Source organism: Alosa alosa, chromosome 10 (assembly GCF_017589495.1).
Source record: "Alosa alosa isolate M-15738 ecotype Scorff River chromosome 10, AALO_Geno_1.1, whole genome shotgun sequence".
NCBI classification, from domain to species: domain Eukaryota; kingdom Metazoa; phylum Chordata; class Actinopteri; order Clupeiformes; family Clupeidae; genus Alosa; species Alosa alosa.
Window position 1 is genome coordinate 16,604,335 of NC_063198.1, and position 27,745 is coordinate 16,632,079.

At 43.1% G+C, this 27,745-nt stretch overlaps 1 protein-coding gene across 3 annotated transcripts; it reads right to left on the minus strand.

Annotated features, from left to right (window-relative positions):
* Positions 1-1,131: 1,131 nt before the first annotated feature.
* On the minus strand, positions 1,132-27,524 carry slc6a6b (solute carrier family 6 member 6b). 3 transcript variants are annotated; one of them, XM_048255953.1, is made up of 14 exons: positions 27,347-27,524; positions 19,537-19,766; positions 18,852-18,986; positions 15,990-16,224; positions 15,301-15,433; positions 13,492-13,626; positions 13,062-13,165; positions 12,819-12,943; positions 10,923-11,035; positions 9,034-9,171; positions 8,003-8,105; positions 6,879-6,979; positions 5,493-5,663; positions 1,132-5,111 (listed from the first exon to the last, which is right to left on the minus strand). In XM_048255953.1, the coding sequence occupies exons 2-14, from the start codon at positions 19,763-19,765 to the stop codon at positions 4,959-4,961; spliced, it is 1,875 nt and encodes a 624-aa protein (XP_048111910.1). In that variant the 5' UTR covers position 19,766; positions 27,347-27,524; the 3' UTR covers positions 1,132-4,958. The 3 variants fall into 3 exon arrangements, with proteins under 3 accessions (XP_048111910.1, XP_048111908.1, XP_048111909.1); XM_048255951.1 differs by lacking the exon at positions 27,347-27,524 and adding an exon at positions 24,891-25,046; XM_048255952.1 differs by lacking the exon at positions 27,347-27,524 and adding an exon at positions 22,208-22,309.
* Positions 27,525-27,745: the final 221 nt, after the last annotated feature.

Here is a 27,745-nt window from a genome sequence, read left to right on the forward strand (position 1 = left end):
GGTGGCACACTGGCCAAGAAAGAAGACTATCTCTTTCTCACACACACACACACACACACGCTCTGTCGCTCACACAGCGGCCGAGGTAAAGATGCTACTGCATGCTCTTCAGTTAATTGGGGGTCACACACTGATTGACTAGTGATTGGTGAAGGTTAAGAACTAAAATAAGAAAAACATAGGCACTACCCAAGAATGAGCACTGAAAAACATGAGCACTACCCAAACATGAATAAGAATAAACTGTGGACTGTGCCAAAACCAGATACTAGGGTGAAGCTGGCTTTACAAAGCAGTGTTCAATACAGGGTCTTAAAAGGTCTTAGCAAGTTTTAAATGTATCTTGAAACCCGCAAAACCCCTGTTAATAATTAATTGCATGATTGTGTTCATCACCATAATTGATCTAAGATATATTGGTAATCTCACCAATACATTAGAAACTCAATCACACAGTAGCCTAATGTGTTTTTACCACCCACCTGTGATCAAGTTTTGGCCAACTTCACATCCAGCCCTGAAGACTACAAGCTCCTGTGGTCTCTTAGAATCTGAAGGTTTGTGTGCTGTTACCGTGGTTAGACGACAGGCAGGCTTGCTATTTAACAGCTTAAGGACTTTATGGGCCCATTGATTGAACCATATACAGACTATGCTCCCCATGATTCAACAGTACAAACACTGGTCCGGAGATGTGGTGAGAATGTCCACAGGCTTAGAATAAAGACTACAGACTGAGCATTGTAGGAAGGTCATCTTTTCTTAAAGGAAAAGCCCAATGGAATTAAGTGTCCTTCCCTCTGTGCCAAAGACAACTGTGTCCTCACATGTTCTACGTGTTTGAGGGCCATGGGTATGGCTCTGCCAAGGTTAAGAGACTAAATTGGCTCAAATACAAGAAGCCAAACCACAATTCCACAATAATGAGTCTGAAGCCAAATTAAACAGACCTGCTAGATTGCTATTCATTATGTTTTGAAAATACATCCATCAAATATACATGGAGGTGTACAATCTGTCAATTTCAGCTACACAAGATGAGTTGTTAACCTCTGCAGAGCTGCTCAAAAAGCAGTACTGTAACTGATGCATGCAAGGTTTTCACTATAACACAGTCAGAGCACAACATGATTATTTTCAAATGTTTATTATGTTTTTTTTTCCCAGAACAAAGTTGTCAAATAACAAATGTCTTAATTGCAAGAGCACTTACTAAAACGGCTTTGTTTTCATTAGAAATTGTACGAACAATTTACTGCACAAAGCGTTGAGGAAAGGAACAACTTCAGAAGAGGAAAGCGACTAACCAAGTCTGAAGGTAATATGGAAAACTAAGAGTGGAAACATATTATCCCAGCCCAGATACAGCACACATGGCAAAAACTGTACACCCATCACTACAAGAAGGTGGCGAACATAGCTTTGTCTGTATGTCTGTATACAGTTGAAGCTGAAGGAGTAAGGGTGAGGGTATCATGGAGATGTGATGTTTGTATTGAAGTTCTGTATAGGGCATTACTGTCTTTCTCCCCATCTGAAATGTTGTCCCCATAGCAATGCCATTTCATTCATGCCGTTGCTTATTACACATTATTTGTTTAATGGCACTGTACTTTCAGTAAGAACTATTCCACTGAATTGTGCCAGTCATCTAATTGACTAGCCTGTTTATTGGTTAATAAGTTAAGGTATTGGTCTATTTCTCAAGACACCTTTGTAATTGTGATTGCTTCAATTATGACAGAAGTGTTTCTTTTTTAAAAAAGAAAAGTACTTGATTTAAAGGTTTGGTACACAGTCTAGCCAAAGGGTCAGATCCTGTATGTTTGACTAAGAGTCTGTGATTGCCCTATGACTGTGGACAGTTGGGGTGATTGGGTAGATTGATTACCGACATTTCACAGGCTCTAGAAGCCCCAGTTTAATTTCACCACAAACATCCAACCGAGTGCCTCAGTGCCCAAGGACAACCTCCTCTTGGTTCTGTCACCCAAGGTCTGCCAAGCCACCAGTCCTTGACGTAATGCCTGCCCTTCTCTTTGTGTAGATTTATGGCAGCTGCTATCTGGATTTTTTTTTATTTTTTTTCTGTCGCCAGCCCAAACACAAGTGAAGCGCACCACATCTAATTTATGTCAAGTCTCACTATACATAACACCGCATTTTGCTCAATCCTGACTTTTTTTTTTTGTACCTTCCCCCAAGCATCATCTGGTGTCCTGGCTTGGCATGTGAAGCACGTAATGGGTGAGTTTAAATAGCCTGACATTGCTGTGGGGACAGCAGTAGGGGTCAGCCTGGGTTGATTGATTCATCACAGGTATTACAATGGAGCCGCCTGGAGATGGCTCGGACAGACAAGAGTGGTGGGGATGCCATGGAGCTTTAGGACTAGGATCAGGCTGGTAAATTTCCACAGGTAGCACAACAACAGTGAGCAAAACCACCTCTTTAGTGTGGTATGGTCCTGTATTGCTGCATTCCTTTGACTTGGAATAGCTAGCAATGTTCGTATTACTGACATAAAGCAAAAGGCTTTTTCAAAGAATAATGTTTATTATGAAATAAAAAAAGGTTTTAGGTACTGTAAAACCTGGTCTAATACATTTCATTTTTTTCTCACAGATTCATTTAAAAAATAAAAACGAAACATTTTATTTATTTTTTCCCCAAATTTTTGATTAAAATCTCGCATCATAGACTTCAAAAACATTTACCATACACCATACTTTTTTCCTAATAAAAAAAAAGACAGGTAGGTAAGATCCCTGAAGGGGAGAGGCCTCGGGGGGTGTGGGGGGAAGGGTCGAGGGGTTGAGGGGTTTGGGGGAGCTGGACAGGGGGTGAGTGCCCCAGCGGACCTTGTGGGCTCTCCTCCACACAGTCAGCCTCTAACAGGATCATTTCAAGTCTTCATCTCAAACAAACAAACTCCACGGAAGGCAAAAGCACCACATGGGTGCCTCCACACAAGCTGTTTTCCTTTAAAGTGGCCGGCAGCCGAGAGACACGCTGCCTTTTGGGCTGATGTCATTACCAGTGGGCAAGAGACTCCAGTCTGAACTTAGGGTCCGATTGACTCTGAAGTAAGCGGCTTTTGACGGCTATTGTCCTTTTACTTGTGAAGCCAATTCAGTCTACCCAAAAAAAAATCAATCAGTTGAGAACATGATTTTTGTTGGTTTCAAAGGTTTTCATATCAGGTTTAAGAAAAATGAGCACATTTGCAGATAGACTGACAACAGGTAACACTGCACAGAGAAAAGCTGTCTTGGTCAGATACAGTTTTCGTTGTTACTGTGGCAAAGCATTTTATGGTAGCTTAAATTGGCCCCTATTAATTTCTTCCAAGTTCTGCTCAGTATATTCTGATAAAGTACCAACTTTTGAGAAAAACAAAAAAATATGCTTATTTCCCTACAAAATATTGCACATTAGAAATTGCAGCAAGCTTTTTGTTGATTAATTATTGTATGTGAAACCCCTCCCTCTGAGAAATATTGGTAATTGTTAACAGAGTGGTCAAACACATTTTACATCTTCAATACAAAAGGCAAATGTGATTTTAAACAAAATAGAATAAACATAAAATACATCTGAATTTTAATACCTTAAAATAAAAAAGACTACCTCCCAATATAATAATAAAGACTGCTACTTTGACAGACACAATGACAACATTCCCAGGTAAGAACGTGTTTCATGTCTACACGTGCTGTTTTTACAACTGTTTACGTATTAATGATCATTTTGTATTTAAAAACAAAAAAAAGAGAACGTGCTGATATGATGTGCTATGTTCATAAGAATGGCCTGAAGCAGACACAAGCTGAGATATGGTGGTCTTAGGGAGTGTGAATAGACATGTAAAAATGGGTCTGGGTCTGGGTGTTTGTGTGTTTGCGCGTGTGAGCGCGTCTGTGTGTGTGTGTGTATTTTAATGATGCATTTGATTAAGGCTCTCATTGACATGTTCAGATGTTGGGCAGTGAAGCTGCTCTGTCTGAATGATGGATCTGTCCCCCCACAGTACAGGAGAACAGAGCAGAGCTGAGAGATATGCTGCTATTAAGAGTTAGTGTGATGTAACCTGCCTGATCTTGCGTGCACCGTGCGCGAGGTGTAAACACTATGAGGAGAGAAGAGAAGAGTCTAGGACTTTGGTGTGTGGGTGGCAAGCACGCATGCACAGCGTAGGTTGTTTCGCAGTAGTGTCCTTGCTTGGCTACCGTCCTTCGTCATTGTGAGATTAGTATACACACACACGCGTATAGGACGATGGGGCAGTGTGGCAGACTCTGATAGTGTTGCCTGTCCGCAAGCTGGATGAGCCTTCGGATGTGACAAACATCATGGATAGCGAGATGTAAATCTAACCTTACCATACAAGGACAACTCCACAACATAAAAGATATACTATGTAACTGTCTGGAGGGAGATAATAGTCTGTTTAACAGCTACACCAGCGTTACTCTTAAACAACATATACTTAGTTGAAACCTAATACCCAAAATATATTTATATAGTCCTTTAGTATGTTTACTTATTAATCTGTCCACCCTTAAAGAAAACCAGACTACATATAACCCATTATGTTCAGAAAAAAACCCCAGAAACATTTACCACTCTATGTCCAAAGTACTGTTTGTGACTGAGGCCATGCCTTAAGCTGACGACAGTCACAAAACTAATAGCAATGATTATTATTATCATACAAATATAATAATAACATTATGATAAAAATATTAAAAACATGGACAGAAAAAAACTACATATAACTTCCTCCATAAAAAAAAGAAACTCCTAGTGCAGATACGTAGCAATGTAAACCTGGTCCTACGACTATTTCAGAGTTAGCAAATATATATACTGTTATATATATTCATATTTATATATATATATATATAACATGGAAAGTGGGTCATTTTTTTTTTTTTTTGAATCCTCTCACAGAGAGCTCACATCATGGTTTCTACAATGGTATGGGTGGGCATCATTAAACCGTTGTTCCCATTGGGGTCCAGAGGGTTGGCTAGCTCAGGTACCTTGGTGCGGTACTTAGCTGGACAAGAACTCGCGGCTCTGGATGGGGCAGCCACCGCCTTTATCCGCTGTGAGGGAGAGAGAGAAGGAGAGAGAGAGAGAGAGAAAAAGGAGGGGGAGAAAGAGAGATTGTGATCTTAACTATAAGGTATTTGTTCTTACAGTTGAATACAAGGACTGTCAGTCCTACTGTCCTGAGGGCAAAAAAATATTGGACTGTGATGACCTTCACATGGGATTCACTTTAGGTAAAAGTGTCTCTGAAATAACTATATGTAAATATAAATGTAAATGACGGGCTCAACACCACATGGCATTTGCATGGAATATAGCAAAGATTTTTCCATTCCCACACAGGTGGGTATTTGTGAATGCAAATATGCATTACAGCTGGATGTGATGAGCTTTTTTATGCTAACGCCTGTATGTGTGTGTGTATTTATAAGTACCTCGATCAGGGGCCCTTCTGACTGAATGATCTTGATCACGACCACCATGGGGATGCAGATCATGGAAGTGAGAGCCAACGTCCAGCCAATCCCGATGGACCAGTCTGGGTACTCGTAGACTTTGTTGTATTTCAAAGGCTTGTACTTGACCAAGGAGAATACAAAACAGCCCTGATAGTGAGAAAAGAGAGAAAGAGAGAGAAAGAGGGAGAGAAAGAAAGTAAATAAGATTAAGTTAATACATGACTCATCGCCTGCACGGAACAGCACATGCAGGAATGTGGGAAGTTATTCAGTGTCTAGTTCTTCATTTTCACAGCAAACACAAATCCCCTGACAGAACAGAGCAGCTGGACAAGTGGACCAAGCAAACACCGGGCTTAAAAAGTAACCAACTGAACTACACAGCGCCATCACTGAGGTTATCAGTCAACTGACAACTTAGATAAAACAACTAAGGACAAAAAAGCTTTCACAAAATGGCTTAGTTATAGTGTTTTCCGCCCATCACAGACAGGAAAAAGTGCATGATAGCAGTTTTTTTCCCTTTCCCTTTAAGATAAGAGAATAAAAGGAGATTAGTCTGGGAAGTGTAGCTGCAAAATTTACAAAATACCATTACAGATTAAACCGTGCGCAGGGATCAGAGTGTCTTTTCTGAAGGAGTCGAGAGGAACTCCTCTGAGCTTTTGGCAGCATCCCTGTTGGTTCTCACAGAGAGATAGTTTCACCGGCAACGTTAGGCACACTTTTTGGGCGACCACCACCCAACCCCCACCACTGCCCCCACCCACTCTCATAACTGCACGAGGAGCAGTATCTACGTAATCCTGAAGCTATAATGCTCAGATCTGGCCACAGCAGGCAGATGGTCCATCCATCTGGAAGGCACCGAGCAAAGTGTTGGGATTTTCTCTGCAAATCCGGCATGGAAGAGGGCAGTTGCATAGCATTTTTTTAACGCCAACGGTCAGGGGGGATGGGGGCAAAGCGGAAAAAACAGTCACAGAGACTATTGCAGTGTGTACAGGCCTAGACCTAGAGCACTGACAGTACTCATCTGTATACCTTTATCTGTCACATGACTGAAAAAAGTCAATAAATTATATCAAAGGGATTTACCTAAGCCACGGAGAACTAGGTGTGTCAAGCCATGACTGTTTTTTTTCCCTGTATTAATTCAATAATATTATTCATCATCATTTTCCCTGTGGGATAATAAAACTTCAATCACTCAGGTAGAAGGATCGGATTTTGGTCCTACTTTTGGCCCATGTAATGTAGAAGATCCAATGGTCATTGGAATGTGACTCACTACCTGTGTATGTAAGACATTGTGGGGACTCACAAGTCATCTGGGAACATTTTTATTTCAACAACACTTACCACACAGAGAAGGGGGGTGATCACAGTCCAGCTCCACTTCATCCAGGGATTTGGTCGATAGCCAATCATATCCTCAATCGCATCATAGAAATTATCAGCGCCTAGCAAAACAAGAGAGGGATACATGTTATCGCCTTACATAACTGTACTGACAGCAATTTAATATAAAACTAAATGATGTTACATGAAAAATGTAACATTTATCAGTGAAGTTGTATTGGATTATTTGTTGTACATATGTTCTTATGCAACAGCCACCACCCAGCAATGATATTGAACTGCATGACCTGAGAGATATTATAAGGTCAAGGACTATTATGAGGACTTTATTTTATACTTAATCACTTAATCAATAGTTTTATAAGACTCATGACCAAATGTTTCATGAGAAACAACTTTCTGGGCATGACCAGGACAGCTTTTGAGCTGTGATATCTTCTGGTGACCAAAGTAGCTTTGTAACATTTCTAAAGATCCTAGATACTTCTCCTAGTTACACATCTCTTCATTACACATTCAACAACAAGTTATACTTGTCACAATGGACTTAACAGTGATTTTTAAAAGAGTATGTTTATGTATGCCTGATCTGTCTCCGTGGCCACCCCTAAACTTGAAATGGGAAGTGTTATGAGTAGCCCGTATTTAGCCTGGACAATTTAGATGACAATGGCACGCAGGTACATGCTGAGCAATTTCTGCTTTTTCAAGAATGGGGGTTCTTAGAAACCTAGCACCAGCAGCTGCGTGGAGTTTAACCTAAAACCTCAACGCCAGATTCAAAAACACAAACAGGCTGGTAGGTGTAACTTCCTTTCATAGTTTAAGAGGTGGCTACCAAACGTCTGTTTGTGGGTCTGATATCTACAAAACGTAAGTTCTAATTCAGGCTGTAAGATACTATAGTCACTGCAGTAAATATGAAGCTGCACAGGTTTCTCTCTTGTTATAACACCAGGTTCAAAAACAGGTTAGGAAAGAAAAGCTACTCTGACATAACTATACATACACATACACAACATATTCTTATCATGTGTCTGTGATTATATATATATATATATATATATATATATATATATATATATATATATATATATATATATATACAAATATAAAGCACTTACCATAAACCCAGGCTACAGCAATACATTCAAAGAATGCAACCCACAAAAGGCACACACCACTGGCTGCATAGTAGTCAAACAGTTGGAACACATACATGCCACCCTATAGAAGAGACAGAAAAAGAGAGAGAGAAAAAAAAGGGGGGTGTTGTTAAAATTCCATTATGGCAGAGCCTTTGTCAGATGAGGACGATGGACAGTGAGCATCTGTGAGAAACTGCATTTATCTGAGAGTGTGTGGGCCACTGAGTCTCAGACAGAGGCTGACTGGACAGTTCCTGCATTTGTCCTCAAGCTATCCTACCACAGCGAGATAGATGGAGAGCGCGTGAGTGGGAGAAAGACTGAGGGGAGGGGGGCAGGAGGGTATATGAAGTGGGGGCAACTGGAGAAATGATGTCACGGAAAAAGAAGAGGGTATGGAAAAAAAACGAAAGCGAGAAAGGGATGGGGGGGACTCCCCCATGACGCAGAACCACAGTGGCCAAAAAGGACTCCGATGGGAGTCAGAGGGCATGGGATGTCCATGGGAGGGCAGGGTACAGGGCAAAGGACAGCCTGCAGATGGGGGACATCTTGCGAAAAATAGACCCAGCAATCTCCTAGTATGGCTTCTTGAAAACATTACTCATTAAGCTCCTCGAAAACATCAAGCTGGACCTTTTTACTCTGCCTGGGAATATCCCTCTTTCTCTCTTATTCTGTCTCTCTCTCTCTCTCCCTCCCTCTACCTCTATGTACTGTAATGGCACAAAGCAGGAAGCGCTCAAGCTCGGGGGCTATTCTGGACCTTGGCTGTTGACTGATGCTCTGGCTGCCTTTCAGAGGGCGCAGGAATAGCCCGACTCAATATAGCGGGCGGCCTGTACGTCCGCTGGCATCACAGACTAGCGCTAAAAATGGACACGGTTGAGAGGAGAGGGGAGGAGGAAGGGGGGGTTGTTGGGGGGCTGTGTGTTGAGAAATTCAAAACATGAAACGTATGTGCGGTACTAATGATGCGTTAAAAGGAGCATCGTTGGTATACTTACTTTGGTAACCATGGTTAGTCCCAGAAGATAGCTCAGGAAACACACTATAGCTATGAAGATTTCCCGTCGGTAACCCTTCCTTAGGAAGGATGGATAGAGATCAACAAGAGAAGTGATCTGTCCTTCCACTTCGACAAACTGTGGGAGAATAGAAAGACAGACTTGCTAAACATTTGCAACATGCCAAGCACATAATGTAGTAGTACAAAGTCATATACATTCAACTAATATAAATACATATTCACTATTTTTTCTGTGGCCATGCAAAACCTCTAAATGCAAACCAGAGTTTGGAAACACACTTTCTTAAATTCCCATTTAATCTGTTGGTAAGCGGGTATCCAACCACTTAATCACCCCTTCATCATCCCAGCCCAAATCTACACAGCATTTCCTTGCAAAATCCTTGTAAAGTGCAGGTTCACTGGCATTGCATAATATCTCCAAAGTAAATCATTCTTTGTGATTCTGACAAAATTAACTGATAAGGACTGTTGCAACCTTTATACAGCACAGGTAAACCACTTTGATGACTAATTACACAGATACATTCCAACAGGGACTAGCAGAGCAGCAGAAGACCTGAAACGGGACTATGGCGTAGTAAGAACACTGGCTTAGCGCAGTGTATAATTTCACTGTGGCTGAGAAATCTGAGACACCAACTGACGCCAGCCTGAAAGATACCCAACAAAGTTTTTTTTTCCCCTCACACATCTTCCTTTTCTACATCATCCATTAGGGGGGTGGGGGTATTGAAGCAGCCTTATCATGACTGAAAGTAGATAGCTATGGCAACGTAATGTGTTTGGCCGTAATGTGTTTGCCCAAAACAGGGTAATGCCAAAGGAACATTTCTTAGCATTAAATCTTGGCCTTCAATATGATACTCAAATCTAACTCCGTATGCTAGGTTCTGGTCGTTTAATATAATAAACACCTAATTGCTAAATTTACTCATATATTTTGGTTTTACGACCTGTTTTGTCAAGATTGGGGTTAGTTGTGCAATACTGACAGACATTCTTTCCCCTGCAGAAACTGTCCAAATTGGCATTCCTCTGCTCTACCCAGCCCTAATCTGGACACCCACCAACACGTTCGTTATCAACACCTCATAGTGTCGGCCATGTCTCCACGTGCCTTTTCGGGGAGAAGCAGGCCAGTGACACTTCGCTGAAATGGCTGGGAAGGACAGGACATGTTTGGTGATTGTTTGTTACCCCGGGTAACCCGAACCTTGCCTCTGCTGGCACTGTTGGCCATTCTGCCACATGAGCTACAGTAATGGTCTGTCTGTGCAGATTCCCGGCTGCCGTAAGAGATGATGTTACTCTGCTCCATCTTGATACCGTAAAAGCTGTTGGTGTAGCGCAGTTTTCAACACAGCTTCCACGGCTTGCGCTTGTGGTATAATAGGAAACTATCTAAGCTAATTTTGAAGTTGCATTAACTTGAGGTACATAAACTCTATTTAGGAATGTGAACACAGACCAGGTTTCCATTATACAAACTGCAGGGCTATCTGCAGGCCTGTGTTAATATAGGTCCTATATGTGGTTTGATGTTAAATGTATGGTGAACATGCATGTACTCCTTTTAAGTGTTGAGCAGTATTAGGTGTGGTTTGGCATATTAATAAGTATACAGTAATTTGCATATACTGTACCTCTCATTTTACATAGTAGGCATGGAGCGTTTAGCCACACTTTACATAACATGCGTGCGTGTTGCACTTCTCATCTTACTTTTTTAAGGTTGGTCACTACCCGGTGTGGTTTGGTGCAGTAAGCATAGTTCCACGCGTGCAGTGTATGTCCAATACTTACTTTGCATCCATGTATATCCCTAACCTTTTTTTTATTTGATGTGGTTTAACAGCAACTGACCTGACTGTCGAGCCCCAAAAGCAGAAGCATGATAAAGAATAGAACAGCCCAGAAGGTGGGCAGGGGCATCATGGACACAGCCTTTGGATAGGCGATGAAAGCCAAGCCAGGACCTACAGGGGTAGAGGAGGGGGAGAAGAGGGGGAGAGCATGTGGTTAGAATAGGACAGCCCAGCCAACACATGTTCACCTTGGTAAAGAGCTGTGTTTTTCGAAGCGATTGCTCAAGCTGAGAGCACTTCAAAAAATCGATGGCCAAGGGTATGCCGTATAGCATAGGTACTGGTAAAATGTTGGCTACAAACTAATAATGTGGGATTTTTTTTTTCGTTTACTTTTTTTTCTATTATTATTCATTTTTGCCATCAAGGTATTGGTGTTTGGTTAATGCCAGAATGACCCAATAGATCTGAGCAGGCAGGAACTTAGTGTTCTTTCTACAACAATGATATGACTAGAGCTGTATGCAGCATAACCGTATCGGGAAACAGAAGGCAACATACTAATCGCCTCTTCTTGCCAACATTGCAATTGTGACATGGAAGAACCTGCTTGACAAAAGTTTTTAAATGACACAAAACAGAGAAACAAATGGACAGCACAGGAGCATTTGACATAGCGTGACAAAAATACAATAAACTGTAGACTGTTGAGGCTAGACATGGTCTCTTGTCAGGTTCAAGATACAAGCCAAACATAACTTGGCCTCCAAACTAGGAGCCAGTAATTTCCCCTCCAAACTAGAAACAAATACTCGTGGCTTACCTTTATACACTTTAGTTTGATAATGTTATCAACACAGCTATGCACTGTGCAAATAGTTTCTGAGGAGGCTCATGCCCCCGTAAACAAGACATTTTTAAGCAAGCCAAACAGCAAACAGCAAACTAATTCCTGTGCAGTGGTGTTGCTCTGCACTACTCTCTCTTCATTCAGACATCAGGAGAAACAGGAGAAGAGCCAGTAAATCTGGAACTCAGACAAAGCTGTGAGCCATAGAGAGCAACTGAAGCCCGTCTTTCAGCAAAATCACGTCTCCAGTGGAGAGCGGACCAAAGCCAGACACAAACCAAATGATTTTTATGCCATAAACTAAAGAGAGAGAGCATGCTGAATGGTTGAGTGAAGGCGAGACATCTTGAGACCTTTCCAATTAGAGTCTAAGACAAAAGCAAAAAACAAAAACAAATCCAATCGAGTTCTCCATGGGCATTAGCCAGAGGTTACTACTAGCTATTGTGCTATTACAACATGGACTCCAAAATAATCATCATGAGCACAGTCGTGGATTCAGCAGAGAACTTCAATGATGAGCAGTTTCTTAATTTTGGTCTATTCCTTGGTTTAGAGTTAAAAAGTTGGCACAAGATGCTCCAATTTTTATACCCCCATTTTAACTTTACTCTACACGTGGAAACGTGGATTTAAGCAGCCCTCTTTCGTCCCAGAGTGTCAGAGGAAAACTACATCCCAGCACATTGCTAACTGTTAGCTCTTCGGCGATAACCGGTCAGGGCGAGATCCAATAACCAGTGCTCTTTTTCGCAGCGTTGTCAAGTACGTTGTCTCCACAGAGTTCCACAGATTGGCTTTTTGAATCCCACTGAATGAATTTCACTTTCCCTTTCTCCCGTAGACAGTGCCTACATTTGCTTTCACTGAGTTTTCCTACTTTTTTCGTTCTAAATCAACGAGCGTTCAACTGCTAAACGTTCCACATTTCAAAGTCGAATTCTGAGCATTTCTACACTATGTTTTTTGTTCGTTTAGTAATAATCTAAGAATCTGCAGTTCCAATTTGTCATTTTTGAATCTATTTCACCAAAATCTACTACTTTTTTTGTTGTTTGTTTGAAGTAACAGCGCCCACCATCACTGCTACTTTAACCCTCGTACCTGACTCTGCCACATCGGCAATGTCCACCCCTTGCTCTTGTGCCATGAAGCCCAGGACGGAAAATATTGCGAAGCCAGACACAAAGCTGGTTCCGCTGTTCAGGCCTCCCAGCAGCAAACAGTCCCTGAGTCACACATATGTCATGGAGGTTGTTAATTTACACACATGGAACCTAGGTTCCCACTTTTTTTCTTTTTTTCACTGGACTAGTCCCTCAGAGGCCCCTTGGACCAGACACTCACCTGTAGCAGTTGTATTTATACTTGTTGTAGCTTCCCAGTGATGTCATTGCCCCCAGGCAAATAGCGTACGAGAAGAAAATCTGTGTGCCCGCGTCAATCCAAACCTATGATAGCAAAAAAGTATAAAGTATACATGGCTGAGGTAGCATAACTGGGTCTTTTTTTGTCACATGTAGCCAGGTTGCCACTGGGCGATGATTTGAGATTAACCTATCACTGCACAGCTCCACTTTGGAGTGTGACACTTGGATGCCCGGGATGACTGATGGGCTGAAGTGTCTGTACAAAATGATATAGGGGAGAAGTATGTGAAGAGGGCCAAGGGGTCGGCGTGACACTCAGTGTGAGTTTGGAGGGGTAATAAGATACTGTGGAGTAGCTAGTGTGGGCAGTTTGGGTGTGGGGCGGGGGTGATTGGGTGATCCCTTACCTCTGGGTCCTCCAGACGTGTCAAGTTGGGGTACAGATAGAACGTGATGCCTTTGGACGCTCCAGGTAGAGTGACGCCACGGACCAGGAGCACAATAAGCATGAAAAATGGGAAGGTGGCGGTGATGTAGACCACCTGGGGAAGGAGAGAGAGATAGAGAGAGAGAGAGAGAGAGAGAGAGAGAGAGAGATAGAAGGTGAAACAGGGAGACAGCAGAAGAAAAGGAAATAGAGAAAGAACAGGAGGTAGCAAACAAAGGAGAGAGACAAAATGGGAAAGGGAGAGATAGTGAGTGAGAGAAGAGAGAGAGAGAGAGAGAGAGAGAGAGAGAGAGAGAGAGAGAGAGAGAGATTACATGAAGCCATGTAAACCATAAAGGCTGCTTTTCATTGAATCTGAATGTAGTGGCTCATGCCCTAATGAATAGATTCCAGTCAGTGGAAACCTTGTTTTGACCCAACATCCCACAGCTTGAAACCTTCCTCTGCAGACTGGCTGGCTGACAGTCTCCCATTGTCTGTTTACGCTGCAAAGCCACGTGACCGTTAGGATGCAACGGAACAGGCTTGAGTCCTAAAGCCTTCACCCTCAAGAGCCACAATAACAGGGTCGGTACTGGTGCAATCATTTTAGGAAAGGCCACTTCGTTATTGTGTCTTGCCACAAATAACCGCCACACTTTGCTTTATTTGCTCTCCAGCCACAGCTACAAATCATGGTGAGAGGCCTCCCGTCACGGAGCCCCACTACGTTACATAATTCAACACGAGTTCAAATCTGGGCCACATAAACCCAACTCAAAGCCTGAATGAGAAGGCGAACGAGCGAGAAGACACCCTACACCCATAAAACACTGTGCCTCTGTTCGCGCTCCTAACTCATGTGGCCGCGACAGTCGTCTGGCCAAAGCCCCGCCAGATCACTCACTAGACGGACCGTCTGGGGAAAGCCGTACCGGAGCCAAACAATCAATAGCCTATGCTGTAAGCGTGATCTATGACAGTGGCCACGGTTGAACACCGCAGCTAAAGGGAGATTTGCATCGAGGGCAGAAGTACTCAGGTGTGTACTATGTCCGACGGTGATATAGCATGTTAAGTTGATTGAGTTGTGACCACAATGGCTGTTGTCTGTGCTAGAAGCCTAGATGAAAAGTGTGCTTCTTCACAGATCCACTCAGCTGTTGTACAGGCTAATGACAGCTGTCTATGAATGGACAAGCTTCTTTGAGTCAACGCACTATACCTAAATCCTAAGATGCTTCAGAGATGCCTCAGATAGATGTCGCCTGAGAGTCAGTCAACAATGGTTGAACTTCTGTTAGTAGAATTAATATACTACTAATTAATATACTACTATAAATTAATAATATACTACTAATTAATATACTACTATAAACGCTAATCATTGATTTGAACATGTTATACTCGTTTGGGTTAAATAAACCGCTTGCCAAAATATTACTTGTAGACAGAAATGAAATCAGCAGTAGGCCATGCCCACAGGATTTTCTTACAAACTCTACTCCTAATGAGAAAAAAGTAGCATGGCACCCACTAAGCCAAAATCCTTCCAAATTGTCCTTGGATCTCACAAGACTACTAGAATCTCGTGCCCCAAGAACTTGGCAAAAGAAAGATGGCAATGTCAATGCTGTTCAACACAACAAATCCATTCTCACAGACAACAACAGTGTGCAACAGTGTTTAGGCAAACCTTGGTTCGCTCAGGGTGTTCAAGCTCATTAAGTGGAACATAGCTTTTCTTTGGAGTGTTTACCTGACAAAACATCGATTTCACGAGACTCACCTTTCCAGTAGACTTCACGCCCTTCCAGATGCAAAAGAAGCAGATGATCCAGACGGCCAGAAGACACAAGGCCAGGTCCCACTTAACGGGTCCGATGTCATCAATACCTGAAGAGATGTTCAGGACATTACGCCTGTTATCAGAACAAAGAGAGGGAGGGAGAGAGAGAGAGAGAGAGAAAGAGAGAGAGTAGTTAAAACTAAGGAGGTAGGCAGATATGTCTTTTTTTCAGAAGGACGTTGTACTAGGTGCTCTGTCTCTCTTCAAGGAGAGATAGAGAGAGGGATGGAGTAAGGGAGGGAGGAAAAGAGAGAAGGAGAAGTGCACCCTAAGTTTATCTAACGTCCAAGTCGCACTTGAGTGGATGCTTGAGAGGACACAAACGAATACAAACACTTTGACATGATTGAGCAAAGAAGGAGGCAGACAGGAAGAGGGGAAAACGAGCGAGAGTGAAAAGAAGGAATACTGTAGCGTGGATGTTTACAATCTGGCTCCTGCTCTGGCCGGAGCCAGCCAGAGTGTTCCTTCTCCGGCTGGTCTAAAGAGCCAGGTAAACACTACCAGCAAGACCCAGCATTGGGCCACTTATCCCAACTATGCCAGTGAACCAAGCAACGAAGGCAAGAAGGCAAGCAATGCATTCTGGGATGGGGAAGGAGGGATAACAAAAAATGTTTGCCACTCACTCCCAGAACTCTATGACGGGGGAAGTGAAGTTGGTGGCGTTGGCACTCGCCCACAGTGTCTTGTTCCTGCGCATGGTGTCCTCCACGCAGTTCTCGGTGTTCCATGGTTGGTTGCACTTAGCCCAGGGCAGCTCAGGCTGGAAACACTGGAACAAGTAGTAGAGCCCCCAGGCCAGAATCACAATGTAGTAGATGTTGAGCAGGGAGACGATCACAATTGAGGCATAACCAATACCTGTGTAGACAAGAAAATAGAGCAGATTTGAGCAGATGATTCAACTGGTCAGTGTTCATACTGCATATTTCTTTCAAATTCTTAGTACTGGTATCTACAGTGTGTGTTAGTGTGATGCAGAGACCCTAGTTGTGATGGCTAGCTAGAGTGGACCTGGTTCTGATCAGGTACAAAATGAATCTCCATAATATATGGTCAACCAACCGGATATTGTGTTCATTATCAGTTTTGTGCAATTTGTGTAAAGCGGATGTCACCTAGTTAGCAACGCTGTTCTGTAACTTTTGCTAGCTACACTGCTGTACACTGCTACATTTCTATTTATTGGAGTGTTTCATTTAAACAATGCTGATTCTACCTGACATCAACCTTAACTATGTAGCCTGGAGTTAACAATGTTGTAGGGAAACCACGTTAACAAGTTGAAGTAGTTAAGTAGTGCTAAAGTAAATTACTGTAAACTAGCTATGTCATACTGTAGCTAGCCCCAATGGCATGAACATAATTATTTCTCTTACGCAAGCTGCATTGTGGAAGAAAAGCAGTTATTTTCAAAGCTTAAGCTAATGAGAATACTCAGAATATCACAGAGATTTTGACATGAAGGACATTAATACAATTTTCTTGAATTAAAAGCAGGCAGATAAGGATTAGTAACCACTGTTGACAAATTAATCAAGCTCTTTCCCCAGTAAGGCTCTTAGCACTGACTGCTATGGCAGTCGGAGTAGCAAATTAAGCTTGTGTTGTGAAGCAGTGACACTTTGTGACTATTTGTTGTGTATCTGGGTGGGATGTGACTCCACTGTCAATACAGTTACAGTCTGAAAGGCGTGAACGTGTTTGTCACTATAAAAACCAAGATGAAGGTCCTGCTGTTTGCATGTTCCATAACTTCCACCATTTTTCATTGCTCTTTAAGGTTAAATCTGACATACAGTACACATTACAAGCGAGCATATTATCATGTTTACAACTCAACAAGTGTATTATCCCCATAAACACAACCACTGACTTTACAGCAACCAATTATGACTTTTGATTGTTAGATTAGATTTGAACCTAATGGACTGATAACTTCTCTTCTCCTAATTACAAAGTCAATTATAAACCTGTGCATCATGCTGTTGAGGAGGTTGTTGATTGTGACTCCATTAAAGCAGGTAATTCTCAAAGGATGTCATTAATAAACATGTAGAGCCAGCGTCCTATTGGAAGGCCCATAGAGTTGATGCAAGGCTTCTATCAGGGTGTAAGGCATAGCATATTAAACAAATAGATTTCTAGTCTGCTTCACTACGACATCCACTACAAAGGTTGAAAGGTATATCAAAATATAAACATGTTTAGGTTTTAATAATCAAAAGTTAGTTCATGGGGTCAGCTGTGTTCTGTTCTTTCGCATCAGACCACTGGCCTTTTAATCACAAGCACAGCCACTGTCCATAAAACTTATTCTCAGGAAGTTGCAGTTCATGTTCAGCTACAGTTTGATAAGGCGGTGTATGAATCTAGCTGTACTGCACTGGGCCGACACAGCGGTGAGATCTAATTAATCATGGCGTGCGGGATCTTGCAGCTGTCTGTGTTTGTATCCATCAGCGGTGCCTTCACTATGCTGACAAGCAGCCGTTTCAGCCCGGCCCGACAAACTAATTAACAGCTGCCCCTTGCCCGCACTCCCACTGCCTGGCTATTTCCACTCCACTCCCAACCACTGCCCTGCACAAACCCTTTGTATAAACAAACAGGTCCCAAGGACTGCCCATGGCACTCGCCTGAATGAAAATTAAACTAGCTGCTAGGGAACCACCCACCCTAGTCAGCTTGGGGTTTAACAGCCTGCTGAGAACCAGTTTGAGAAGATTTTAATTTAAAGATAGGACTGTGTGTGTGTGTGTGTGTGTGTGTGTGTGTGTGCACAAAAACAAAAACCTGAGAACCAGTTTGAGAAGATTTTAATTTAGAAATAGGGGATGACTGTGTGCGTGTGTGTGTGTGTGTGTGTGTGTGTGTGTGTGTGTGTGTGTGTGTGTGTGTGTGTGTGTGTGTGTGTGTACAAAAAAAGGAACATGCTCTTCCTTAGCACTCAGGCCTCATGCTTATTTAGATTTTTCTGTTTTGTGCTGTGTCTTCTTCTTGGGTCAAATCACCCTCTGCCATCCACCTCTGAGCTGTTTTGCTGTTTGGAGGCCATGGCAACATGAAGCTAGGAGCAGTGTATTTTATTGTTGTTTTGTTTGTATAGAGGTCTGTTTCCATGCTGACCCTCAATCTAATAACATTTTGCTACACAATGGCGTTAGCTATCTGGTCCACAGTAATGTCCTGTAAGTGTGCACGTGTGTATATTTGTATTATAACACAAACTTATAGTGTGGCTTAGTTTGTATAAGGAAAGATGTGTATATATATATATATAAAGATATATGTATATATATATGCTTGACCTGATGCTTGAACGTGGAAATTATTTATGTAAAGAATTAGGGATGCGGTCTCACTTCATCTCATTTACAGAGAGAGAGAGAGAGAGAGAGAGAGAGGGAGAGGGAGGGTTGAGAACAGCTGCAAGGGGTGGAGGGTGTGCTAGTGGAGTGGGTGTGGTGTGGGCGCTCAGTGCTTACCAGTGAAGATTGGGCAGAGTTTTTCCCAGCAGGTGATGCCACCCTCAGAGGTGTACTGGCCCAGAGCTACCTCCAGAAAGAAGACAGGCAGGCCTCCTCCAAACAGGAAGATGGTATACGGGATGAGAAATGCACCTGTGTGGGAGGGGTGGAGAATGGCCTGATGAGTAAGCTCCAAGAGAAACATGATATCAAGCACGAGCACGAGTGGCTAAGCCAAGAAGCCATGACATACTGTAGCCAGCCAGGAGTGTGGCTATTTCAAGCCACACGTTTACATGCTGATTTCATGAAGATTCCCGCGAACAGTTGCAACAGTGCTAACTGAGGAGGTCAGTTGGTGTCATGCTTGAATGAAACTAGATACTCGCATATCGCTGGCCCTAAAGAGAATTAATCTGACACTGCTGTAATTACAGTAATGCTAGGAACTGGGGCAACAAACAGCAAGGATTCTGTTTGGTTTCGACCTTGCTATTCTCCCTTTTCACTTGACATGTGGAGAAAAAAACAGGGTAAGTAAATACACATTACACATAGGCTGTCACGTTGTCATGTTGTCACCTGATAGCTTAGTGAATTTGATTTTGTATCAGTGGCTGTCCAGGTAGGGAAAGTTAACCTCCCTTTGGTCATTTCAGTTTATTTCCCATAAACAAACAAATAAACAAAGAAACAGGCTCACCTCCGCCATTCTTGTAGCAGAGGTAGGGGAAGCGCCAGACGTTGCCTAAACCGACAAAGCCCCCGGCGACTGACAGAAGAAAGTCAAGCTTGCTAGCCCACTTCTCCCTCTGAGGGTGCTTCCCCTCTGCCTCGTCCTCCGGCCGAGTGCCTGGGCTCTTCCCAGGCGAGGGCTTCAAAGTGTCCTTGTGGAAGTCCTTCAGACATTGGAGCTTCTCTTTTTGTGCCATGCTATGGGGAGAGAAACAGAGAGAGAGAGAGAGAGAGAGAGAAAGAGAGAACGTTTTGAAAATGACATAACACAGCAAATTATCACTATTTCGCCAGTTGGAAACAAGTCTCCCAAAGACAATAATGGTACCTATTCCTAGTCCTTCGCCCCATTTCTCCCTGAACTGAGAGTGAGGAAGAGAGGTAAATAAAGACGGGGAAGGGGAAGGTGTCTGTCTGGGAGCAAAATGGAGGTCAGGACAAGGCGAGACCCAAGTCCATCTGCGTACATCAAAGAGGAAAATAGGCCTTGGTAAAAGATTAAAGACACCCTTGATGTTTATATGGGTTACATTGACATGAATAATGCATTTGTTTTGCATCAATAGGAGGAACACATTCAAACACACACAAACACACACACACACACACAGTAAAAAGGCTTCTGTGCATGTGTGATTTTAAATAAAGGAACTTAACGCTTCTAATAATGTAACTGAATCAACAACTAACTTCCTCTGGCCATCATGTCAACAAAGTCCACTGAAAACTGTTTGAAAGGAATTCTGAAAATAAATAGATAAATAAATAAATAAATAAATAAATAAATGGACCCAAAACCTCAAATCTAACATAAAGTATTAATGAGTGAGGTCATCATTAACGTTGGCCACTTCCAACATCAACTATGAATGGTTGTTTGTTTTTATTTCATTAATGTTTACGCTATCACATCACCATTCCAGGGCAGGCTTGTTGTCACAGGACGAAAGCAACGTTTCTGAGACACAGCCAAAGCTGGTGACGCTCACTCCCTGTCTCCAAGTTTCCCAGTGATGGCAACGTCCTCCAAAGACATGCTTTGGCACCCTGAACCACCGACTGTTTGTCAATCTGGCACAGTTTGGACAAACTGCTGGGGCAGCAGCAATGTCCAACACTTTCTCTTTCTCCCTTTCTCTCTTCCTCTCCCTCATCGTCTTTCTCTTCCTCTCTCTCTCTCTCCCTCTCTCTCATTCTCTCTCTGTAGCAACACAAAATGAAAAAGGCCATTGAATACAAAACACCACAATTGTGTTTAGCTCACAATTTAGTGGCACAATTGTGTTTAACTTCCTCTCCTTTTAGGAATACTAGTGGTGACAGTTGGTTTGGGGGGGGGGGGGGTGGGGGCCATTGAACAGAACAGAGACCAATGGGGGGCGTCCGGCACATCAAAGCCTTCCTCTCCCGTCCTCTCTTATGCTCCCTTCCTCTTCCTCCACTCCTCCACCCGCCGGTCGGCACGGGCCAGCTCCACAGTACACTTAATACTCATACCATTAACATTTACGAGGCAGCCGAGTGGAATCACAGTGGCCCCGGGCCAGCTACTCGAATCCGATCCACCGGGAAAACACCGGATCCAAATGCCCTTGGTATGTTTAGAAGACGCCGCAATTAGGTTTGCATGTTCACCACTGTCTTTATCAAAAAAACATAGTTTTAAGGTTTAATGAAGTCAAGGGGAGGGATGGGTTATCTCCTAATGGACACAGGGTTGGAGAGCAAAGTAGAAGTTTGATGAAAAAAGACGTTAAGGCTGGCTACCTTATCCCACGTGTGCGTTACCACAAGAGAGGTTGGTTTGACTCTACAGTATGATGTGTTAAAATGACACATTGCTGTGTGTGCTCAGGGACAACACATTTTTGTGTCAATTTCAACACAGCAATTGTGTGGCTGGGTGATAGGTTAAAGACAAATTTCAGCTATTTCAGCTATAATTTTAACTTTTTAACCCACCCAGCCAGCCACACAATTCGTCTATCTCCACATTGCGGTGTTGAAATTGACACAAAATGTGTTGTCCCTGAGCACACACAGCAATGTGTCATTTTGACACATCATTTCTTAGAAACAAACACACAACAAGTTCAACCTTGAAAAACTTTTGCAGTGGAAAAGTACAGACTCAAAGTATCACATATTCAGGTCTTTCAGAGGCTTAGCAGCTTTCTATGTTCAAACACATTACATAAGCTGGCAGAGTTTCAATCACTCTTGCCATCAAGCGCCAGACAATAACCGAAGTGTGCAGACTGCTCATTTGCCACACAAAATTGAACCAAAAACACCAAAAATATCTAGAGAATTTTTCTGAGAGAGACAGCGAAGGAGAGCATAAGGGGAAAAATGACTTAAAATAGCACATATTTTACTGATTACTGCTGGCAATAACAAACGCCGCTCAACAGGGGCACAGGAATTTCAACAGTGGAAGAATTCCCAACTCTCAAGAATAACCACAGCATCGAGTTATCATCGCTAAGTCAAAAGAAAACATCGCTTCTTTCCTCTGTATTTTTTCTCTCTCTCTCTCTTTGTTTCTCTCTCGTTTCTCTTTCATTCCCATATCACTCATTCTCCTATATTCTCCATCTTTCTTTCTCTCTCCCACAGTTCCCAGCCGTGGCACTTACATTTCCTTCATGGCCACGCTTCAGTTCAGTGTGCTGTGTCTCTCTCAGATGTCACCATGCCTCTGTGTAGGCAAACCCGGTGTCACTCTCACTCAGCCTGACAGAGAGTGTCCTGTACCGCCCCGTCCCGGACAGCCCCCCACACACACACACACACACAAACACCTACCAACCCCCCTCTCTCTCCCCAGCCTAAGACAATTAAACGCAATCAGCGGATTGGGCACAGGCTCTGAGCTCTGTGCTGAGCCGAAGGCGAGGCGAGCCGGGGACGACACAGGTGACAGAGGGAGGCTGGGCCAGCGGACAGGAAATTTCCACTGTTGCCGTGGCGAGGCACGGCGCGGGCGTGCGGTAAAGGTGAGGATGAGATGAGAGACGATGCCCCGGCCACCGCAGACGACGGAATCGCTCACCTTGCATGTATCACATGTGCCACGCAGACTCTGTCGCTTGTAACCCAAGATAGACACACACACACACACACACACACACACACACACACACATATATGCACACATGCACACATACACACACATTCCCAAAACAACGGTGTGAGTGTGAGCCAGTCCACAGCAGAGCGCACCACTGTCTTTCCTTGTCAGCTGTGGCTGTTGATAGCTGCTAGTCTATTTTAACTGTATTGTTGTTCCCTGGCAGGTCAGCCCACTGTCAGATAGCAACTAACGGTTTTCTGTCACGCTGCCGCCGACACTGAGAGACTTTCACTGACTGTGTCATTTTAACCACCAGAGGTTTCTAAGTCAAAAATGAAACTCACACAACTATGAATATCCATAACCCCGATATCTAGTCACTCCCCTTCACACTGCACGTTTCACATCTGGAGAACATATTAAATATTGACGGGGCAGAAGGAGAGTCCAAGCACAAGTGAAAACAAACTGCTATGTAACTGGTGGGAGTTTAAAAGCTGTCTCCAAGTCTGTAGCCAGGCAGAGACAAGGTCTGCTGGATTTGCATAGGCCCAAATGTCCCCCGTGCCACAAAAAGCCCTTTGTGAGCAAGTCACCAGCATTTCCTTTAGCCTACTGCCTTTGGCAGAGAGTGCGAGTACTGATAAAGGAACAATGAGGTGTTGTGCTGGCATGGACGTTTCTTTTTTTTGGTTCCTTTTTTTATCAGGGTGAGAAATAGGGACAACTGATCATACGGTGCTAAATGACCTTCTCGTCCAGAAGGGTAAGAATGTGTCCAAATTTTCTTTTGACAGCATTTTTGTAGGGGGCAAAAGCATAGAGATTCACAATCTCAGTGTATGTGACTAAAAAATAGCCGCATCAGCAGGGCTTTGACAAGGACAGCGAAAAGGCGCCTGAGCTGTGTGACAAAGTGACAAAGGAATCGCCTAATAAGACATTTGAAGTCCTACTGCAATTACTGAAAATTCTATCCATTTTGTGAGGCTCAATAGAAACCAGCAGCTTCCCTCCTAGTGCAACCCAGGCATGCTTCCCTGTCCCCTACAGAGACTTCCAGCTACAGTAAGCCCACTGATTTTACTGATACTGAAGTCACAACAAACCGGCCTCGTTGCCCAGGGGCTGCTAGTTAACATGACCCACTGAAGACAGTCAAGCCACTAACACACACACACACACACAAATTCTCTCTCTCTCTTTCTCTCTCTCTCTCTGCCAAATGCACATGCACGCTCACTCTCTCACACACAAATGCAGACTAACACTCTATGTGGTCTCAGCCAACAAGAGACTTCAGGTCTGGAGTCCACGTGCGGGTACAGGCTTTTACATAATCATCCTATTTTAAGACCATGTACATTTCCTAGGGGTTTGCCTATTAAAAGTCCTTCCTCTCCGTCCATACATTCCACTGTATAGCTTGGGCCATACATGGGGGATTTTGTGGCTTGTAGTCCTACATGGGAATGTGAACCTAGCAGTCGAGGAGCAGTGTCATAAAATATTGATAAAAGCCACGACATGGGTTATAAAGGAAAGATACTGTAAGTCGGTTATGCTCTGATTTCCAACCAATCTCTGCCTAGAGAAACCTAGATACCTTCTGAGTCCGCCACCGTTCTGTCCCTAATAAGGCACAGGTCTAACTGGTCTGATCCAAATTAGGATGACACAAAGTCCAGAGGTAGCTGCTGATGGGGACTTAAAACCAGTGTGATGCTAGCTTCAATTTTACTATGGTCCTCAATGGCCTCAAAAGATATAACAAGTGAGTTTTTAGTGGTGTTTCGCTTTTAGTCATAGACCTTGTGAAAAAATCAACATCATGAATCTTTATTTTGCCACATTTGTGAAGGCCACTGCCTATCCAAAACTATTTCAAATGTACTCGTTTGTTCAGATCATTCAGCACATATGGTGCCAAGCCACAAAGAAAAAGCTAAGCGAATCACTGAAAATACAACATCAACTCATCAAGCGGCTCCGGTAGTTAAGTTATAATGAATTTTAGTAACTTGGATATGTGATTTATTAACAGTCTTGAATCATATAGCTCAAGTAAAACTCTTCTTGATATCAATGCCACTTCCTCAGGCTTGAAGGCAACTGGTAAATCACCAAAGATACTTCCCCTATTAAGACACAATTTACTCAGTATACAAAAGACGTCAAATAAAACAGATAAAGGAAGTGAAACGCAATGCAAGATTGCCAATGTCATTTGGCTTTTCTCTGATTACCTGTCGTTGTCTGACCCTTTCATCGAGAAAGGGGAAGAGGAGAAAACTTCCTTTCCAGAGAGGTCCAGCTTGTCTGACTTCAATGGATATTGCTAGGTAACTGGGTAGGAAATTCCACCACTGCCATGCCAAGGCGACAAACCTAGGGCCCCAACTTCACAGTGGTATAAAAAGGGGAAGGGGTGCCACCCAGAAGGCTTGTTGGTGGAGGAGGGCAGGAGGAGGGAGATGCTACTGGGAGTGGTGCTGGATAACTGATGCTCTCTGGCCATTTATTTCCTCCACACAATAACGTGAGCATCCTTCAGGGAGACTTCCACACAATGGAATGAAAGGGAGGCTGGCCGGCACTCTGTCTGTTAGCCTGCGGAGCTACCGTAATTGCCAGAGTCCGACAGTGACTTTCAAAGGCTGTCTGCCGAAGCATTGTAATGTCAGCGTCCCATTTTGAAGGGATACTTGATATTTGACGTGTGGTACGGTTATATGTAATCAAATTCAGAATCCTGGCAACGAATACAAGTCCCATGTAAGACCTAAACGTGGATTTGATTCTGGACAGTCCAACATCTATTATGTTGATGATTCAACCAATATTGCTGGCACTGCACCTGAGTCTCAACACAAAACAGGACAGACTTCACACTGAATCTGCCACCAATTTCCTCCTCCTGTAGGCTCCAACCCTGAGCACTGTGGATATAATATACTCAAGTCAATGCTACAGGATCACATCTGGCTAAGCTTAGACATCTTGCTATGGGTGTCTGTCAGTTTCCCAGCCCTTGCATAGCTTTAGTTCTCATCTCATTTCCTAGTATGTGGCTATCACACTTTAAATGACTCTCTCTCACACACACACACACACCACTTGCATGAACACATCAGAGATCACAATCTGCACATCCTTTCAAATCTCCTTGAGTATCTAAACTGCAAAAGCCTTTGTGCATTATTGTATGTGGCAAAGTGAAGGGTAGGGGTGGCTGAGGAACAGCATACTTGTTTTGCCTTTTAATCCAGTCATTAGCAACCTAAGCATGTCCATGTCCTTTTCAGGCCACTTCTGTGTTCATCTCAACTGCTCTAGGAGGGGATTCCAGCGGCATCCTGACACTTTAATTCAATTCATTCCTATAAATGAGATTTAGTCCGTTTTTTCTTCCCACGACCATGTTTTCTTATTGGACAGCAAATTACATTTTGACAATGCGTAGAGCGCAAACGCAGGTTACCCGACATATGTCGACACTTCCCTAAGCTACTTCCTCAATCGCGCAAGAGACAAATTGAAACGTCGCCGATACGCAAAGGCTGTCACCATTTTGAGGCACGCACGCTGCATGGCTATTTCCACAGATTGATAGCCTTTTTCTAGGAGAATACAGCTGATGCTTCCTGCTTCCCAGAAACCTTCCCATTTCCTTGCTTTACAACAGCGCTAAGCACGTGTATAACATAATTTTGACAGCTCCATAAAAAGTGTCTCTACACCATTACGTCCATGACTGCAGTTTATAGGGACCAGAAGTCAAATCAAGGGTAAAGAAAAACAGACACTAACCAACATAGCCGCGGATTAAGTTGATTGTTTTCAATTAGTTATCAGAGGATCGACAAAGCATTTTTAAGGGAAGCTCAACGAGAGGGCAATCCAATATAGACTCCGAAGATTTGAAGCACTACGTTAGAGAAACTCGAATGTGCGCTGCCGATTTCAAACAGGCAGAGAAGTTTACTAAGACACGATGTTAAACAGTATTTGCTTCCATTTTGAGGAAAGTACTGCGCACCAGGTCCAGGTGCGTGGAATAGGGCAAACAATAGCGGGCGTTGTTTCCCACGTATGGCATGGAGTGCTAAATGCACGTAAATGCACGTAAATGTGCATGGAGAGTCGAGCGGACTGAGAAGCAAGACCTTGGAAACTCAATTTTAGTTTATGTGTTGTTCGAATCCTCACATTTTCCCATGTCTCAGTATTAGAGAGACATGGAAATGGTCTTAGTAAGCCATGACCAAAGCGAGCGAAGTTAGCGCACAGCTTCTGCGAAGCATTGGCTGTCATTGCCCACTGAACGCGAATATCATCTCAGCATCCTTGGCCGTTAGTTCCCATACCAAGCAAACAAGCTGAAACGTGCGTTCAAACACCATAGGATGTATATTGTATGCACCACCCCTCATATAGTTTATACATATGATGTTTTTATAATCATGGAAAAATGGTAGAAATTAATAGTAACGGTAGTTCCAGATGAAATAAAATTCACTTGAATTCTCCCGAGAGTTTTACACAGGTAATATAGGCTATAGCCTACAGAGCAGATCATTGTATGTAAACTTTTGAAAAAATATTTTAAAACACATAAAATACTTTTCTAAATGTACTCTAAATACACATAATTCTCCTAATACATACAGTTTAAACGCAAACTTGAACTGTGCCTCATTACCTTATTTGGTTTCCTTTTATTCCGTAGCAAGCAAGTTGTCCCTATTGTGCGGTGGCTCGGTGTTGAATAAGGGAATTACAGCAGTAAATTTAATTTATAATCTTTTCTTTCTGACCTTTGTCTCTTAGAATGGGTGAGCGCTAGACATCACCACGAGTGGAAAAACACCGGCCTGCCTCCCCGTGCAACAGGAGAGCGTCTTCTTAAAGAGACAGGTTCCTCTTCGCTCGGCCACACGCGCATCTCCCTGCGTTCCCCTTTAGCGCATGTGAGCAAGCACGCATACATGAGAAACTCACTAAGAGGTCATGGAAAAGTACTTCACAGTCTCCGAGGCTTGAAATGATTCCAGTTTTTCTTATTTCAAGACGATACAATGAGTCATTTCAGCACAGTGCT